At 37.0% G+C, this 21,149-nt stretch overlaps 2 protein-coding genes across 6 annotated transcripts in view; one reads left to right on the forward strand and one right to left on the reverse strand.

The window, feature by feature from the left end:
* gabra1 (gamma-aminobutyric acid type A receptor subunit alpha1) overlaps nt 1-17,345 on the reverse strand; it is a 50,926-nt gene extending 33,581 nt beyond the window's left edge. The window contains exons 1-4 of one of the 4 annotated variants that reach the window (XM_009295687.5): nt 17,076-17,275; nt 14,399-14,499; nt 4,880-4,986; nt 860-927 (exon numbers count right to left, since the gene is read on the reverse strand). In XM_009295687.5, coding sequence (XP_009293962.1) covers nt 860-927; nt 4,880-4,986; nt 14,399-14,478 — 255 coding nt within the window. In that variant the 5' untranslated portion in view covers nt 14,479-14,499; nt 17,076-17,275. 4 annotated transcript variants of the gene reach the window in all.
* sh3pxd2b (SH3 and PX domains 2B) overlaps nt 1-21,149 on the forward strand; it is an 897,647-nt gene that overhangs the window by 113,578 nt on the left and 762,920 nt on the right. The window lies entirely within an intron of this gene.

The following is a 21,149-nucleotide window of genomic DNA, read 5'->3' on the forward strand; positions in this document are numbered from 1 at the left end:
CAATTGAGCATCGTGTCAGCGCCACAGCCCACCTGAGTATTGATACTGATCATGTCCATCCCTTTATGAGCACAGTGTAACTCACCATGTCATAAAGCGTGAATCATCTCAGACTGGTTTCTTGAACATGACAATGCGTTCACTGTACTCAAAGGGCCTCCACAGTCACCCTATCTCAATCAAATAGAGCACCTTTAGGTGGTGGAACAGGAGATTTCCATCATGGATGTGCAGCCGACAAATCTGCAGCAACTGTGTGATGCTATCAGGTCAATTTGGACCAAAATCTCTGAAAATTTCCAGTACCTCATTGAATCTATGCCACGAAGGATTAAGGCAGTTCTGAAGGCAAAAGGGGGTCCAGCACTGTATTAATAAGGTGTACCTAATAAAGTGGCCGGCATAATTCATTCTTTAACCCATCTTTAAATGATAAAGCAGAGATTTTCTCACATCAAACTGCATACTAGTTCATCACAGGTAGCTGCTCACATTAACTATGAGCATATTCCGTTAATGAACTGAATCGACAAGCGTCACAATATGTTTTTCTCATTTATTACTGAAACTATTTTATGAAATGTTCTGCTTGACAAGCATGTTGTGCTTTCTTTAAAGAAACATTAATTGGTTCGATATTTTATGCAAGACATTCATATATTTTATTAAATGTCTCAATGCTTCTTCTATTTTTTTGGTTACAGCACAAATTTACAAGTACTTGTTCTTTTCTTTCACTTTTTATCATCACATTTCAATAAGAACAAAAATTGATTTTATATAAATGATATGCTTAAAGTGTTAATACAAAAGCAGGTCAGAAATGTATGACATTCAAAGTATGTTTCAAATGTTTTACCATGTCGTGGTCTGAAACTGGCCCGATACTCGTCACGAAAATGTCAGTCTTGACTTCGGTTACACGCTCTGTTGAAGCAAGAAATTAGCAGTTTGAGTGTCAATCAGTGTTGGTCATTAGTTTTAACAACCCTTTAATCCAGAGGTTCAACCTGCCTGACTTTGATCTAATCGAGGTTCAGCAAACTCTGCACACTCACATTACACAGCTTCTGTCTCTCTCGCAACACATTTCTACTAATTCCTGACATATTAGAGCGGGGAAATGGAGCATTGAACACATCATGTTTGGTAAAAACCCAAACAATACAAATTTAAAAACAAAACAAAACAAAAAATCTGAAAAATAAGTTATATGTAATAACAATCACGTCACGAGGAGAAAGTACTGAACTACTGAAATGTGTTTAATACTTTATATAAAAGCCTTTTTTGGTGATGGCAGCTTAATAACTACATCAGAGTGTAAAAACCTTGATTCGCGTGGGTTTCCTCCGGGTGCTCCGGTTTCCCCCACAGTCCAAAAACGTGGTACAGGTGAATTGAATAGGCTAAAATTGTCCGTAGTGTGTGTGTGTGAATAAGTGTGTGTGTGTGGATGTTTCCCAGAGATGGGTTGCGGCTGGAAGGGCATCCGCTGTGTAAAAACGTGCTGGATAAGTTGGCGGTTCATTCCACTGTGGCGACACCGGATTAATAAAGGGACTAAGCCGACAAGGATTCAATGATATATGCTATATATTCTTTATATATATTCTATTTTCTTTTGTTGTCTTTCTTTAAGAATAAGCTTGTGTTGAACATTTAATTTCAAGAAAACAAAACATCAACAACAACAACAACAACAGTGCGTTCATCTTGAAATGAAGACAGATGTGGATAGAAGTTGTTAGTCAACATGACTTGCTATTTATGACAGGTTGTCACGTTGTAGGTGCTCGGGTAATGCGAGTGAGGTCAAACAAGCACATTGAAATGTAAAAATTATATGCTGCATGTGTGGGGAATTTCTTGCCAGCTCAATGAATCATTCAGTCGCGTTCAAAGCTAATTCATGTCAGGTGTTAAATGATCTGCATTTGTGTGGAAAACAATGTTCACTTGATGTGCTTTTGCCCGGCAGGCTTGTGTAAAACAAAACCGCTCTTTAGCCGTCTCTTTCATGATGTTTTTTAACAGGGCATGCTTTTGCAGTATAGCTAATAAATGCAAATGAATCACATGCGGTCATTGTTTTCAAGCCCAACTGCATGCTTTTATTATATCTATGTATATTTTTGTTCCAATGATCATTGTGGTCCCACTTTATATTAAGTGGCCTAAACTAATATGTACTTACACACTAATTAATAGTTTGTTACAATGTACTTATTGTGTAAATACATGTATTTACTGTGTACTTATGCTTGATTAAATACATGTATGTAATTACATCTGTAATTAACTTTTGTAATTACATTTGTAAATACACTGTTGACCATCCCTTACACCTTAACCCACCTTTAAACCTACCCATACCACCAAACCTTTCCATAACCCAACCTCTATCCCAACTCAAAAGCACCACAAGTGTTCTCAAATACATTAGAAACGCAGTAAGTACATCGTATTTATTTTTTTATGTAAGTACATAGTAGTTAAGGACACTTAATATAAAGTGGGACCATCATTGTTTTCTAACCCAACATTATTGGGAAAATTGTAATTAATATAAGCATTAGCAAGTGATTTTTAAAGTCCATTTACTATCACTATCCCTATCAAATGATTCATTTAAATTCAAACCATTTTTAATGTAGCTTATCAGTGTACAATACGACTCTGTGTAGTAAACTCTGCTCCATCTAAACTCATAAACTGGAGTTTTACTAGAACCGGCTTTACTGAAAAACTGTGCATTAAGATTGCATCGATTAAATCACCTGACCCTATAAAGAGTTTAAATTTTAGTCTTTGTATTATTATTATCTTTATTATTTCTGTGCATAAGTATGCTACAGTATATTCCTTAATTAATTGTTTTATTTATTTGATCCATGTTTATTTCTCACCAAGTTTTATATGGAAGGCCTCATCAAATCATGTGTAATTCTACCATTAAACCTTAAAGTGATAATTTAAATAAACAAAAACAAAATAAAAAAATGACTCACTAATTACTCACCCCTTAAATTGTTATAGACATTTAGGAATTTCCTTTTTTTCATTGAACATAAAGAAAGATGAAAAACCTGACCTAACCATAATCCTAACCCCAACAATTGTATAAATGAGATTGTTTGAAATTAAAAAGTTATAAACTGCTTTGAGATAGCGTTGGAGTATCTTGAGCTATATGCAATCTAGACTTTATCGGAAATACCATAGAAAAAAATAGCGGTTGGTGAATAAATAGAAGATTTAACTGCTTCATTGATTCAGCATGAATAATAAACACACGTCTAGGAAATAGTCTCACAGGAGGATTTATTTCACACACTTGACTCTAGTTTTAAGTTACGTTTTGAGTAAAAAAACCAGCCTGATCTCACGAGAAAACGTAAGTATTTTACGATTTGCCAGTTTAGTGGCTAATTCGTACGAATTCGTACAAGTTCAGTCGTACGGAATTGTGTGATTTTAAAAAGGAGGCGTGGCACCTAACTCCACCCCTAAACCCAACCATCATTGGGTGATGACCAAATCGTACTAAATTGTACTAATTAGATCATACGAATACATACAAATTAGCCACTAAATCAAAAAAGTTACAAATTGCCGTGAGAATGTGTTGTAAAATACACGTTGCTATATGAATTCGTTGTTATATGAACAACAATTAATTGGATGCCACTATCGAATGATTTGTTTAAATTTGAACCAATTTTTACTATTTACTCACTAAAGTTGTTATAAACCTTTAGAAATGTTTCTTTTTTCATTGAACACTAAGAAACACAGCTGAAAACCTGACCTAACCATAATCCCAACCCAGGCTCATTCTAGAAACGTAGCCCCGCAGACCTTTCTGGAGACTGCGAAATACATCCCAGGAGGTACGCATTTGTGAAGTTTTTGTTTTCGCTATTCCGCTGTTCGTGCTTTTTTGCGTCTTGAACGCCTCTCGCGAGTGCGTGCCATTCACTCCCGCGCTGTTCTCACGCAAAAAGCCGCCAGAGGCCGCTGTCGAGTGACCGTCTGTCCGACTAACTGACTGAAGGACTGAACTATTGACTGGGCGGTCGACCCGGCCACCCTCCTCCTCCTCCTTCTTCCCTAAACCCAAGCAACGATTTACTAAAGCCGTCTAGAAAAAGAAAAGCCCTCGTCTGATTTTGACCGTGTTTTGGGATTTCACCGCATTCTCGCCCCATTACGAACTCGTTCGCTTTATTTTTTGGATTCTGTTTTTTGTCTCACCTGATTTCTGGAACCGCTCTTCCCCGGACTCGAACCTGGTTGTCGATTGCGGCCGGCTCCTCCTCCTTCGGGCCTTCGCTCCGCCGACATAACACAACGAGCTAACCAGACAAACTGGTTGTGGCGGGAAAGCCCTCCACACGGAGGAGGTGAGCTATCAGCCGGCGAGTGCGAAGAGGAGTGGCGTCAAACCGCCCTGTAGCGTTCGTTTGAAAGAACGAAATGCAGCCATACGTACCCCCAGCCATGTAAATCACGGTGTCCAGAAACGTTCGCAGAGCTACGTTTTCAGAATGAGCTTGGGTTGCATAATCCTAACCCTAACCCCAACAAGTATTATGAAAGTCAATGGTTACAGATTTCCAGCTTTCTTCAAAATGCATTGAAATGAAGAATGAAACTCCGACACGTTTGGAACAAATAAAGGAAGATTAAATGCTCACAATTTAAAAATTTTCAGTGAACAACCCCTTTAAATCCATTTAAAACACTGGACTATTATTGATTACTGATGTATTAGTACAGACTTAAAAGAGCACATTGACAATATAAGTTTAGAAACATCGCTCAAGGCTGAACGCAACTTTATGAAGCAAATGATTAGTGAAACTCATATACTGACCTCCGAGACCAGGCCTAAGACGATTGTCATAACCATCGAGGAGGCTGTCCAGAATCCTGGTGAACACTGTGGTGTTGTCCTTCTGCTCATCTGCATTCTGACTAGAGCTGACAATGCAAAAAACAGCAGAGGATTTATTCAAAACCCAACAAAAAAGCAATAATCAGCAACAGCGAAGGGTGGCCAGAAACACACCCTGATGTGTTCAAATCAATGCAACACCCTCCTCGGGGTAACTCCAGCCTGTTTAAAGAGAATTTGCAATGTAATGGCCTGAAGACAAACAACAAATCTCCTTCCATCCTAGAAGCAAAAGAAGGGCGATCTACACAGGAACAATGCATTATTAATTAGCAAAAATACTCCTTTTAGATGCAAATAACCATGTGCTTATTCAAAAATCTGGCAACATGGAGCAGCCAGACGCACAAATGGTGACAAACACCTCATGAATATTTCAGACAGATCATTAGGAGGAAAATGCAGTTGAATCATTTGGTGTAAAATGGTATTTTACGAAGAGCTCGGTGAGGATGGTGGCCAATTTACCCTCGTCTAAAAACAATCACCGACTGGCCGTTCATACATAATGGCTCGCTTTTTTTTTTTGGTAATCATTGGCATTCTGTTCCCGCTGGCAGGTAGTGGACCACAAGTGCGGCTGCAGACTCAATAAACACTGTTTGGGCTTTCAAAAATAAGCTTGGCGTGGAAACAGATTTCAAGGAGAGGATGAGGTCATCACAATTAGTTAGCATGGACCGCGGATGGGGGTGTTTTGAAATGGCAAAGCGAGAGGGAGAGAGTGTGACAGGCACACACACACATAGAGATAGAACTAGTCAGATTCATTACAAACCATCTGCATGAATGTACAGTTGTGTATTGTATTTTATTTTATTATTATGAATATACATTTCTTCAATTATCTTTTATAAATAATAATATTAGACTTTTTTTTCTCTCTTATTAATGTATGTACAAATTTCCAAATTGTTTTTGTGTGTGTGAATATGTAGCCTAGTATTATCCCTTACTAATTTATTCATTGTTTTTTGAGAGAGAATAGTTAGTTGTTTGTATGTCTGGTAGATGTTATCGTGGTAACACTTTACAATAAGGTTGTAGTAGTTAAGTTAGGGATGAAGTACATCCAAAAGATTGTTATCGCAGAATAAATCCCGACATACTAATCAACAGCCTGACGCAAAGTTGATGCAGTTTTTTTTTTACTTTTGTTTTAAAGCAAGATGCTAACTGTCTAATCCAAATCAATGATTTATGCTAAGCTAAGCTAAAAATACTCGAGCCAGACCAGGGGCCTCATGTACGAAGACTTGCGTGGAAATCATACTAAAACATTGAGTACGCACAAAGCTGTAAATGTGCGTACGCAGAAAAAAATTCAGATGTATGAAACACTGCGTACGCCGAATCTCACGCATATTCTTTTGTACATCCGAATGAACGTGAAACTGAGCGCAACATGAACGAGCACAAAACCCCACCCTGCCTCCTCCCCCGTATGAATATGCTAATGACTATACTTTGGCAAAACCCAAGGAAAAAGCTATGGCAAAAGCAAGCAAGAAGAGAAACTTTGAACACAATGTGAATTGGAGGTGCTGCTTTTGGAGGTAGACCAGAGAAAAGAGGTGTTATTTGCAAGTTTATTTGCAAAGAAAAAAATAGAGTGGGAGAGTTTAGCTGATGCGGTTAACACAGTTGGGTCTGAACATCGCACTGAGTGAATTAAAAAAGAAATAGTGTGGTTTATAGGTGTAAACTGTTGCAGCACCCTTATTAGTCTCAGTGGCGCAGCTCGTAAGACGTATGTTAACATGTTTTGACACGTTCGAGCATGAACTCGGTTCGAATCCAGCGTCTGATGAACTCTTTCTTCTTTTTTACCCCGCTACATATCAGATTTTGCCAACTATTTATCATAAGAAAGACAAGTAGGAATTATTAATAAGTCTGTGCATCATATTTTATTTGCACATTTATTGAATGGAAATGTTTCTGGAGCTGCGCACATTCCAACGTTCAGTTCATCGTTAGTAAATCCAAACGTGAGCGATTCTGAGCGTGAAACCTGGCGTACGCAAAGTTTTTGTGCGTACGCAGCGTTGATACATGAGGCCCCTGGAGATCAACTGAATGGACTAAAGTTTCTAAAACACAACTTGAGGGGAGTTCAAAAAACTGCTGGAATCTTTTACCTATATTTACTTATACCAAAACATGTTTTTCAAAGTTGATCCCACCCTTAAACTTACCGAACTCTTTCCAAAACATTAACACATCTAGTTTTATTTATTTTTATTGTACTTAAAATGTACTAACTTAATATGTAACTAACAGCGTACTTACCTAAGAAAGTACTGGGTTATGAAAGTTAACTAAACGGGTCAAGGTTAGGTTTAGTGGTATGCAAGGGGTTATAACCTAGTTATTACACAGTGTTTGTGACACCTATTATAAGGACATGCTAAGCACAAGCAAAACAGAACTGTAAAATAAAGTGCAATGGTAACACTTTATTCATCCCATTCATTTTCTATAGTAACTACAAATAATGATTTGCAACTAATCCCAAAACAAACCTGTAATCGGACCCTAACCATATTGTAAATGCATGCAATTCCAACTCTTGCTCATTATTGATACGTGCCCCTGTATACTTTTTTGGACAGTGCGAAATATGTCCCAGGAGCTACGTTTTCCACCAGACACTGCTGTGTACGCTTTTACAGATATTAAATATCTCTCGCAAGTGCCATTCGCACCTGCTGTTCTTGCAAAAATCCACCAGAGGCCGATGTCGACTGTCTGACTGATTTACTGACTGACCGACCGACCGATATCCCCACCCACCCCATTCCCTAAGCAATCTAGAAAATAAAAGCTCTCGTGGCCACCACATTTTTAGGTTTTACCACATTCTCAACCTGTTATTTAGTTGTTTATTTAATTTTTTGCCTTTTGTTTTACCTACTTCCTAGAACCGTTCTTCGCTAGACTTGAACCCCATCATTGTGATCAACTCCTCTCTGCATCTCAAGTTCGCCGATGTAAATGGTGAGAGTAAACAGCGGAAAAGCAATCCACATGGAGGTAAGCGGTCAGCGGGTAGCAAAAAAAGAAAACAAATCCATCTGTGGGGTCATACCGCCCCTTAGTGTTCAATTTAAAGACAAAACGCAGCAATACATAGCTCTGGCTACATAATTTGTGCTCTCCAGAAATGTATACGGGGGTACGTTTTCACAATGAGCCTGTGTTATGTAATTCAATTATAATACTTAGTAGTTCAATTAAAAGTTACACTCTTTATTTAACTAACTCCATAACCATAACATTAAGCATTTAACACCTCAACAGCACCAAAAATGTTCTGTATTGCAAAGGAAACACAGTAAATTACTAAACATTTCAATGCAAAGTATTTAAAAAGACCAAAATATAAAGCAGGACAAACATAGAAACACACTCACAATTATGAGTCCACTTCTTTCAAAGAAGTGTTATGATTTACAGATCCTGTTTCTACAGTAGGTCACAATATCAAACGCTTAGCAAATGTTAACATAAACACCCTTTTTAAAGAATGTAACACCTTTGCTCTCTCTCTCTCTCTCTCTCTCTCTCAATTCAATTATCACAAATGTTTACAAATAATGCTGGCTTGAGCAAATTTTTTATAATAAATGTATTAATTTATTAATTTGTTGTCAAATTCTTCTTTTCACTGCCTTAATTTGACCCTACACCTTGCTAGTTAAGAGTTTGTGTCTTGTTTCTAGTCCAAATATCTCAATATTCTTAAATCAAGAAGCATTTTTAGACACATCAACTTGTTTTAAGATATAATGCATCAAAAGTAACCCTCATATTATCCTTGGGGTCTATTTGACCTCACTGTTTCACCTAAAATTGGAAAAGTATTAAAATTTTTGTTGTTTTAATAGTTTTGTACTCATTATTGGTATATATGTTTGTTATTTATAACATATGAAAAGAATATCAATTTATTTTAGCAAGGACTGGAGCACAATTATGTATAGAGTCATTTAAACACCAAGAAAAAAACATCATGGTTTGCTGAGCATGTATTGTCTAAAGGGACAGCGGCCACAAAATAGAACCAGACATTCATCCACAGTGATGTGGGGGCCTGGGTTGAAGAAATGGCAATCACTAGACCCACTTGTCCCATACATCCTGTCTTGCTGCGAGTTTGTCATGCTCTCGTCTGCCCTGCCTTGTTTCTTTGTCATCAAAGTGTATGATACAGGAGAAAACATGCAATGTTTTCAGAGACATGCTGGCTGGAAATATTGACCTTCAGTGTCAGCATTCCAAAGGCTTGCTTTTGCTTCTCCTTGTACACTCCTGCCAGAATGAGCAACCCAATGTAAGCTTGCAAATCAGTCATATTGAAGTTTTTTTCCAGCTGTCCCTATAAACCCTTCTCCCCTATAAGTTTGTCATTTCCAGTAAATAATTTTCAATTGATCGTGTAATAAAAAGCTGAGATGCTGATTTTATGTCTTTACTGTCAGTTGTTTTTGCAATACTACAGGTAGGGTTGTGTTAGTTTTTTGTATATTTAGTATACTGAACATATACAATTTCAGTGCATGTTATAAAATCATAGCATGTTGCAGTGACCTCAATATCACCCCAAAACACATATGTGTACATTTCTTATATTTCTCATGTCTTATACATACTAAAAATCCCTGGGGTCAAATTGACCCCAAACAATACCGATGTGACAAAATGTGTACAGGACATTGAAAAAATAACATTATGTTATTTTTTTGTTTACCAAGTTTTCTCCATTAAATTAGGAAAAGTCATTCAATCTGGAGCAAAAAAAAAAAAAAAAGAAGTCAACTATGTATGTACATAAGTTTAACATTGAAAAGGTTTTCATGCTGATTTGTAATTTTGTCTATAGTAATGCAATAGATAATCTGTATGTATAAGGGGCAGGAAGTGTGCGTGTGTGTGTGTGTGGGGGGGGGGGGGGTGTATTTCAGAGTGTTAATACGTATTAAACAAAGACATCAATTATCTGACACTAACCATTGCATACATGTCAACCCTCCCGTTTTTCCCGGGATTCTCCCGTATTTTACAGTTCTATCCCGATATGATCCCGTAAAGGTATTATCTCGAATTTCTCCCGTATTTTCAGTCTTTCTCTGAAGGATGGCAAATAAACATTTAAAGAGCCGAGCCTCCTTTTACGCAACCCATACCGCCGAACCACCAGGGGCCGCCCTTGCTCTTAAATGCGAGTCTGTGCTTTTGCTTTGTTTAGGCACGAAAACACTTTAAAATAACCATAAAAACAGCGCGATTCCCTTCCTCTTCATTACAGGTGCTGTCTCCCCTTCATATGCAATCCTCAAAACAGTCATCGCACTGCATGACTGTCAGCTGACGCGCTCCAAAGTGATAATAGACAGTTTCCCAAACGTATTCTGTACTCGTGATTTGAAGCGGAGCTAAAGTCTGGGTTTTGGGTGCATGTTTAAACAGACATATACACATAATTAATAATATTAATATCTAAAGATGTTGATCTAGGTGGGTTTTTTTTCAAACACAACTAATTTCATCCTAAATGAGCATAAACAGTTAGGAAATCAATCGAATGCTTTCATTTTAATGATAGATTTGTGCATTTTTAAAGTGACACCTCTGTTATTTAATGTAATCAAATACATCCAATTGAAAAAAAAATCTAAATTAATAAATAAGAGATTCATTCCGTGCTCTCTAATCAGAATATGTAAGTTATCCAGTTAAACTGCTAATGAGATTTGATAGCTTGATTTTATTTCATTATAACATCTAGTAATTTTAATAAGCTGAACTGTTTGCTAATTTATTTGCTGCTAATGTATACTATTTATTTTTTCTTTTGTAAATAATAATCATATTACTGACCATTTAGTTGTTTATTTACAACAGCTCCAAATGAGCAAATTTAGCAATTTATGGATTTTTTTTTAAAGGGGTTGGGGGAATCCCTTATTATGGTGGGCATATTCCTTATTTTCACATCCCAATGTTTTAAATTGCTATGGTCAAGTTGACCCTAGAGTGAAATGGGTGTTGGCAGATTTTAAAGTAACAGGGAGGTGAAGTGAGTTTTTCTTAAAAACAAGCAAAATAATCTGCCAGTGGGGTAAGAAAAATAATCTTGTTATTCCTTTTGACATAAGATTATTTTACTTTACCCCACTGGCAGATTATTTAGCTTGTTTTAAATAAAAACTCACTCGATTTAGACATATTATTTCTTAAAACAACAAAATATTTTATGCTTGTCTAGAAAATGCTTCTTGATTTAAGAATTTTGTGATATTTGGACTAGAAATGAGACCAAAAATCTAAGAAAGAAACGCATTTTTTGCAGCATTATAGGCAAAAGGCAATGCGAACAGGAAACAGAGGCATTTCCCCCACCTTCGGACCTCACTAGATTCAACAACAGACAGCCACAAACACAACAAACAGAAAAAAAGGAGAATACTTCCACCCTTCCCCCCATCTGCGCAGAGAGACACACACGCACATGCACACAGACCCCATGAGCGACACGGAAAAGGGGTCACGAGAGGAAAATGTGGTCTCATATATTACGCATGCATGCCAGTACAACAGTAATGCCGGTAATGTCAGTCTGACCTAAAATCACATCTCCACTATTACCTCTGCTATAAAAAAAATAATACAATAAAACAAGAATGCACACAGGCCAATAATAAAATATATCACTGCTAATTTAGTCATAATTAAAATTGCAGGTAAAATAAACTACATATTCGAGCAGATTTAGTGAATGAGAAAGCATGCAGAGATGAATAACACATTGCGAAATCCATGTGCTGAATACAGATCCCCCTTTAAACATTGTACAGCATCCCCATCTACAGGTCATGCGAACAGCAACAGTGTCGAATGCATGCTGTCCAGTGCCACAGTGCTATGGGGTGTCTGCTCACACGAGCCAAAAAAAAGAGAGCTTGGCTTTTTTTAAAAGTATTGTTATAAAATATTGATGGGAATGTCAAGATAGTGTGACTGTCACCTGTCTGAATGCATAAAGCTAGCAAAGCATGTATCGTACACTGCAAAAAAAAAAAAAAAAAGCGTTCCTTATTTCGATTTTTGACCTTGTTTCTAGTCCAAATATCTAAAACTTCCTAAATCAGGAAGCATTTTCTTGACAAACAGAAAGTATTGTGTTGTTTTAAGAAATAATATGTCAAAATTAAGTGAGTGTTTCCTTGAAGCAAGCTAAATAATCTGCCAATGGGGTATGCAATATATATATTCATTCCTTTTGACTTAACATTATTTTGCTTAGCCTATTGGCAGATTATTAAGCTTGTTTCAAGGAAACACTCACTTAATTTTGATATATTATTTCTTAAAACCAAGCAATGTGGTTTGCTTGTCTGGAAAATGCTTCTTTTAAGAATATTTTGACATTTGGACTAGAAACTAAACAGCAAATCTAAGTAAGAAAGGCATGTTTTGCAATTGTTATTTGGCTATTCAGCACACATCAACGATAGACATATGTACATCCTAGCTACGTAAATAACAAAACGAGACGGCTATCAGTTATGTCAAACATTACATAAAAAAAGAAACTCAGTGTGACTAAGCAGAACATATCTGCTTTAAACTAAAACTGTTTGAATTGTAACGTTAACTGATGCTTTTTTTACATTTCTTAGTAGTTTTTGTCTTGTTTATAGTCCAAATATATAAATCAAGAAGCATTTTCTGGAAAAACTAATCTGAATCTGTCAGTGGGGTGAGTAAAATGATCAGATTTCAAACCAAAATTAGATTATTTTGCTTGTTTTGCAAACAATAAAAAAAAAACTATATTTTAACGTGTTAAAGTACTTATTAAATGCTTCTTGATTTCAGTTTTTAGGCTAAAAACAAGTCAAAAACTGAAAGAAAGATGTAAAATTAATATTATTATTATTTTTTGCAATTAAAATTGCTGAAAAAAATATTTGTTTTGGTTGGAAAGCTCTGCATTGTGCCTTAATATTAATATTAATGCTAGATTTATATAAATGCCAGTAACACTATACAAAAGGTTTCATTTGTTAAAATCGGATAATGCATTTAACATAAACATCAAATAAAAATATATGTAGTTTTGCAGCATTTATACATGTTTGGTTAATAGTAGTACAATATGATTGCTCAATTAAATACCATTGTTCAGTAATTCAATACAACTGTTCATTAAACATTAATGAAGCTAAACAAACATTAACAATAAACATATATAGTTATGCAGCATTTATACATTTTTGGGTTAACAGTACTACAATTGCTCAGTGTAAAACTATACTTCATTAATTATTAATAAAAACTAAAATGAACAAAAAAATAATAAAATGCTCTAGAAGTATTGCTTTTTATTGTTAGTTCATGCTAACTAATAGATTTAGCCAATGCTAACGTGTTGCCGAAATAGCTTACCAAATGTTTTTTTTTTCTTTTTCTTTCTGAACTCACATCATATGTCAGCAAAAAATCACTCATAAATGAACACCACATTGTGAACCGTAGAGGATGACAGTAAAAAAAAAAAAAAGTTAGAATTAAAATATTAATGAAAGCCTCATTAGCATAACGCCCCCTTTGAAGTCTGAGGTTCTGATCTTGGTCTAAGTTAACGTTGCAGGTTTAGATCAAAGTCCTTACAGTTTAAAATTGACTTTACAGTAACTACAGCTAAGAGAGTTTTATATATATATATATATATATATATATATATATATATATATATATATATATATATATATATATATATATATATATATAGTTGAAGTCAAATTTTTAGCCCTCCTTTAAATTTTCTTTTCTTTTTTAAATATTTCTCAAATTATGCTTTACAGAGCAAGGAAATTTTCACCATATGTCTGAAAATAATTTTTTTCTGTCTTGTTTGTTTTATTTTGGCTAGAATAAAAGCAATTTCTATTTTTTTTTAAACCATTTTAAGGTCAACAACCCTTAAGCAATATTTTATTTTATTTAAGCTATATGTTTTTCGATAGTCTAGAGAACAAACTATTGTTATACAGTAACTCGCCTAATTACCGTATCCTGCTAGTTAACCTATTTAACCTAGTTAAGCCTTTAAATGTCGCTTTAAGCTGTATAAAAGTGTCTTGGAAAATATCTAATCAAATATTATTTACTGTCATCATGGCAAAGATAAAATAAATCATTTATTAGAGATGAGTTATTAAAACTATTATGTTTAGACATGTGTTGTAAAAATCTGCTCTCCGTAAACAGAAATTGTGGGAAAAATAAACAGAGGGGATAATAATTCAGGGGGGCTAATAATTCTGACTTCAACTGTATATGTACATGATATATATGAGAATGTGATAATCATTCTAAGATGTGAGTGAAAAATATTCGTATATACCAAAACCAGAAACACATGCTTACCTTTTTCCAGCCAGAGCATTGGTGACCAGTAAACAGGCCCAAATCCAAAGCCAAGCTGCTCCTCTTCCACCCCACATCATTCTCCGAAGAATGAATCCCCTCTAAAGAAGAGGAAAACAAAAATCAACTTCATAAAAGGGTGGAAAAACTTATAGCATACGCTGTAAAAAAAATACTGGGTTCCTTGCAATTCCTTTATGTTGTCCCAATGCAAATTGATTAAGTTAACTTAAATGTTTAAGTTGATTAAATTAAACAATTAAGTTGCTCTTAAAATACTTTAAGAAATGTGTTGCCTTAACTCATTTTAAATAAGTAGTTTGAACAAGCAGCACATATTTCGAGCACTGAAACAAATTACTCAAAGATAATTCCTTGAATTTACTTTTTTTTTACTTTAAGTGGTAGTAAACAATTTATTTGGGCTGAATTTAAACAAACAAATTAAGTTGAACATTATTAAACTTAATTTATTTGTTTAAATTCAACACAAATAAATAGTTTGCAACAGTTCTGCATGCAACACTTTTTTTCAGTGTGTTTGAGACTTTCACTTTAAAAAAAAAGCCACACAATTCATTAATGTTGTCCCAACACACATCCATTAAGTTAACTTAACATTTTTAACAAATTTGTGTGGATTGAACATAAAAAATTAAGTTGTCCCAAGTAAATCTCAAGAATTGTGTTGTTTGAGCTCATTTTAAATAAGTAGTTTAAACAAGTAAAAAAAAGATATATATATATATATATATATATATATATATATATATATATATATATATATATATATATATATAWATATATATATATATATATATATATATATATATATATATATATATATATATATATATATATATATATATATATATATATATATATATATTTGAGTGTTCAAGGCTTCAGTCAAATAAATTCAGGCTTTCCCTCCGGACCATAATAAGGGAATTGTATAATAAAGTGGACATTATTATCAATATTCATATTATAAATGCGTATCTGCTTAAAAATAAACATGGTTTACCTTGTAACTTGATTAAATATGGAAAAACAGGTTTATATTGTTTTAGACAAAACAAGTTTCAATAGACCCAGCTCTATTATCTAACTACTTTTACACACTTTAACACTCAGTGTCTGTTGATGGGATACCTACGTGTAATTTTAGATGTGTTGCTTCACCACACATCGAAATAAAAACGCATGCAGAACAAAATGTTCATATTTCCATGTTTTTAACCCTGATATCCATCTCAAAGCGCGAGCACTCGCGAAAGCTGCGCGTGGATGTGAATTAGTGCTCGAGCCCTTCTTTATACAGCTAAGCACAACAGCAATTATACACACCATCAGAATTATTATGTTCCAGCTTGCAAATCGGCGGTCATTCCGTTATGCATAAAGCCACATGCTCTCCATGCAAACGCCAAGCGCCTGTTCTCCTTTTAGAATATTATTACGTGCTCGCTGTGCATTAGATGAATGTAAATCACGCATTAACGCAAATCATTACACGCAAATCGGCTCGCTAATCCTCCGTAAACATAACACTAAATGATTTACGCCGAAAAAAAATCACTCAACGCGATGCCCACACGTTCACACGATATTTTTGTTTAGTTGAAATCGCCAGAGTTCACAGGGATTATAACGCTCGCGCAGTCCATAACATCCCCAGTTTGGACTACAATCGTTAAAAGCATATGTCTTAAAGGCAACGAGTGTTGGGCGTGCGCCTCGGGGTTTGCTCCTAAAACATTCAATCAGAGTAATTAAGCAAGTTGACGGCAATCATGCACGACACCACACAGATAAAAGTACCTCATAATCCATTTTAGATTTCCAGGAATGTGGCAATATGCGGCTGCGATCCCCCAACCCCCGCAAGACACAAGCATCAAGTCTTCCCCGTGCACTTACGTTAAGTCGACTGCGCCTTTATCGCCAAACTTTTTAGTTTTTTTGTTCCTTGCAAACGCGTCTTTTCAGTGTGGATGCGAGGAGATGATGCGAGGAGATGTGAGCTGTGCTGGATTTGAGCTCGAGGCTGATGCTGCTGCCGCTGATGATGATGATGCTGAGCGCGCGCAGCTCTCGCGCACTCCTCATCGAAACTCTTCCCAGTTTACAGCAAATTAGTCATCTAGCTAAAATAAATCCCCAGGAATAAAGCGTAAATGAGGGAAAACACCTGCGCTATTTCGAATTGAGACGAGATACGTGGCGATTGTGATAGGGAACGGAAGGTGGTACCAATCTCACATCGAAAGACCAATCCGTCCCATTTTTATATGCAGCACAAATTCACTTGCGCTGCTGTCGACTTAATCTCTTTCAGTGCTTGGGAAATCAAATCCTCTTACAATTTTTTTTTTTTAACCCGGATCTCTTTTTTCTCCTCTCTCTCGCTCTCCTCCATCGCGTTGGAACATCAACACAAAGCGCATCATCTCCGTCACATTTAGCATGCCGTTAATTGTCAGCCCCGACGTTTAACGTTGAGCACAACACGCAGGCATGCAACAATCTATGCATGCTAAAAAACCGCAGTGCATGCACACCAAAAACAGCCCCCAAATAAAGTGAAATGCATGCGTCTCTCACCGAAAAATCAGGATGGCTCGAACGTTTCCCCCAAAAATCACCTTGAAGAACACTCTTGTCTCTGACTCACCCGGAATGTATCGCACGGATGTGTATTTTTGAGTCGAATGCTTAAGGAAGATCCGCAGTCCTACAGCGCATCTGCAGAAGAGCTTTTCTGATCATTTGCGTAGCGAGGAGGACACAAAACTAAAAGCCGGAGGGTGTTTCAGACGTGACATTAACGAGGAGAAGAGCGCAGCTTATTAAGAGGCCACGTCGCCAGATTCTGGGGACGCTTGGAAACATTAGGACAGCTTTCACACAAACTCCACACAGCGTCTTGACGTTCATGTATCACGTCCGTGCACGCGCGAGACGGGATTTAACAATAAGCGACGATGCCTTTGTTTCTCGCGCGCGCGCTCCCTCTCTCGCGGCAGGCTGTGGTTCAACTTTAACCTGATGCAGTGCGAGCAACAGCTGCATACTTTTAGTTTTAAAGTTTTAAAGGAGCATGTGACTCCACGACGACGTCTCGTATCTCGAATTCACCGTGTTGTCGTCCTGGAACTACCTGAGAGGAAAAAGTCGGATCTCGCGCATCACGTTTCGCACGTGACCGTGCAGACGGCGTCATGTGCATCGGGAAAGTTTTTATTTATTTATTTACTATTATTGTTATTTGCAGAACGTACCCTTCTTCTTAATCGCCAACTCATAAATGATTCACGGTTATGGAGTGACATTAATTCCAATGCATGATCTCTATGACTCTGCTCGATTCAGCACCACGGACAGCCACGAGACTGCAGACAGCTTTTTTTTTTAAAGGTTTCTTTCAGCAAACACGTGCACTGGTGGGTTTTGTACAGCAGGGGTCTTTTTGTTGAAACCTTTGGTTTGATATAGGCATTGAGGCGACATGCTGTTTCCAAAATATCATAAACAGATTCTAAAAATAACTAATTTCAGTACAAGGTACATCGTTGGGTAAACATTTATATTCAGACTTGAGACTCCTCGTAAATTGTAATTAGCATATTGTATTTACAACATAACTGCCCTGCTGTACTATAAAGTGTACAATCATCATTCAGTTTAAAAAGTTGGCATTCTCTATACTGTTTTAGAAAGTTTAGTCATGTATATCCTTTTTTGCATTTCATAATTATTTTACCCTCATCAATATATTTAGTTGCAGTACATATAAAGAGTTCAGATGCAACAATTTCTAAGTACCATCTGAAATTTTCTCCTGCACTCTCAGAAAAATGGTACAATGTTGTACCAAAGAAGGTACAAACCCTTGTCACTGGGGCTTTACCTTCGTATGGGACAGAATTGTATCTTTAGACAAAGAAACTAATTTGTACCGTTGCCGTTTGTACCTTTAAGGACATCATGGGAAACCTAATGTACCTTTGGTTTTTAAAACCTGCAGATACAATATTGTGCCTTGATTAAAGGTACAAATCTGATCCATAAAAGTGCCCCCACAGTGACAAGACACTTTGTACCTAAACGGTGTCAAAAATGCTTACCAAACATTTATTTAAACGCCTTTAATGTTTAGTTAACAATGCCTATAATTTTACGTTTTACCAGTTGTTTTGTAATATTCATTCATTTTCTTGTCGGCTTAGTCCCTTTATTAATCCGGGGTCACCACAGCGGAATGAACCACCAACTTATCCAGCACATTTTTAAGCAGCGGATGCCCTTCCAGCCGCAACACATCTCTGGGAAACATCCACACACACATTCACACACACACACACTCATACACTACGGACAATTTAGCCTACCCAATTCACCTGTACCGCATGTCTTTGGACTGTGGGGGAAACTGGAGCACCCGGAGGAAACCCACGCGAACGCAGGCAGAACATGCAAACTCCACACAGAAACGCCAACTGAGCTGAGGATTGAACCAGCCACCTTCTTGCTGTGATGCGACAGCACTATCTACTGCGCGACCTGTTCGACCCAATTTACCTGTACCGCATGTCTTTGGACTGTGGGGGAAACCGGAGCACACGGTGGAAACCCACGCGAATGCAGGGAGAACATGCAAACTCCACACAGAAAGGCCAACTGACCCAGCCGAGGCTCGAACCAGCGACGATCTTGCTGTGAGACGACAGCACTACCTACTGCGTCACCACGTCGCCATAATAACAATTCTTTACATTTATATAGCACTTTTCTGGCCACTCTAAGCGCTCCTCATCCACCACCAGTGCGCAGCATCCACCTGGATGACACGACGGCAGCCATTTTGCGCCAGACCGCACACCACACACCAGCTGATTGGTGGAGAGGAGTGATGAAGCCAATAATGATATAGGGAGGGTTAGGAGGCCATAATGGACAGAGGCCAGGAGCCGTGTTTAAACTCCTACTCTATTTCGAAGGACATCCTGGGATTTTTAACGACCACAGAGAGTCAGGACATCAGTTTAAGGTCTCATCCGAAAGACGGCGCTCACTGAGCATTATAGAGTATAGAGTCCCCATCACTATACTGAGCCATTAGGACCCACACAAACCGCAGGTTGAGCGCCCCCTGCTTTCCCATGTGGTCCCCCATCCAGGTACTGACCGGGCGCAGCCCTACTTAGCTTTAGTGGGCGACCATGTGAGAGTTGCAGAGAGCTAGCAGCTGGTGTGTTTGGACTGTGGGGAAAACCGGAGCATGTAAACTCCACACAGAAATGCCAACTGATCCAGCTGGGACTCGAACTAGTGACCTTCTTGCTGTGGTGACTCCTAATTAATAAAAGGACAAAGCAAAAAAGAAAATGAATGAATGAATGAATGACACTCGGTGGTGTAAAGTAACTAATTACAAATACTCAAATTACTATAATTGAGTAGTTTTTTGCAGAAATTTCTAAGTAGATTAAAAAATGTCTACTTTTACTCTCATTTGAGTATATTTTTAGTGCTGTATCAGTACTTTTACTCCACTACTTTCCTTCAAGCTGCTGTCACTACTTAATTTTTTCTTATTTATGAGGATTGGCTGAGTTGTCTTCTGATTCTTGTCCAATCAAATCACACAAAGAAGGTAAATCCCATCATAATGGACTACCTCAAGACATGGGCCATTTATAATTGCAGCAAACTTATTGGAAGCATTAAAAGGGTCCAAGAAGATGTTCAAAGACTTTACAAGCATTGCATGCGGTTTCCCCCACAGTCCAAAGACATGCGGTACAGGTGAATTGGGTAGGCTAAATTGTCTGTAGTGTTTAAGTGTGTGTGTGAATGTGTGTGTGGATGTTTCCCAGAGATGGGTTGCGGCTGAAAGGCCATCCGCTGCGTAAAAACTTGCTGGATAAGTTGGCGGTTCATTCCGCTGTGGCGACCCTGGATTAATAAAGGGACTAAGCCGACAAGAAAATGAATGAATGAATAAAAAACGGGTTGATGTCAGAACTCGACGTCAGGCCAACATTCAACCTAAAATCAACCAAATATCAACGTCTAATAATGTTACAGCTTGCCGTTGTGTGGACATAACCGCTATGACATCTATCAGACGTTGGATTTTGCTTGTCATACCTGACGAATAACTGTCAGTATTTGATGTCAATATGACATTGGTTTAAGATGTTGGCCCGAAACTGGTTTTCGGTCAATTTCTTAAAACCTAAAACTGACTAAATATTAATGTCATTATTGGACATCAAAATAACGTCCTTAGATGCTGGCTAGACAATGAATTTTGGTCACCTGACATCACCACCTAAATCTAACCTAATATTAACATCTTAAGACTGAGCAATAACTACATGCACTACAGAATATTACGTTTACACACAGATCCACAAATTATATATTAATGCATCAGCCTTTTACAGTGTAATACTCACTACTCATGAGTACTTTTGAAAGGGCTACTTTTTACTCATACTTTGAGTAATATTTACAACAGATACTTTTACTCTACTCGCACTACATTTTTAGGCAAGTAATGGTACTTTTACTTGAGTATGATTTTTCAGGACTCTTTTCACTGCTGATGACACTACAGTATCAGTCAGTCAGTCTTTATTCATTTCCCGAATTCAATTTGGTTGCCGCATACAAGCATGTCACACGCAATACACAAAAGTACATCATACAATACAAATTCTACCCTAATTTTAAAAACTTT

Source organism: Danio rerio, chromosome 21 (assembly GCF_049306965.1).
Source record: "Danio rerio strain Tuebingen ecotype United States chromosome 21, GRCz12tu, whole genome shotgun sequence".
NCBI classification, from domain to species: domain Eukaryota; kingdom Metazoa; phylum Chordata; class Actinopteri; order Cypriniformes; family Danionidae; genus Danio; species Danio rerio.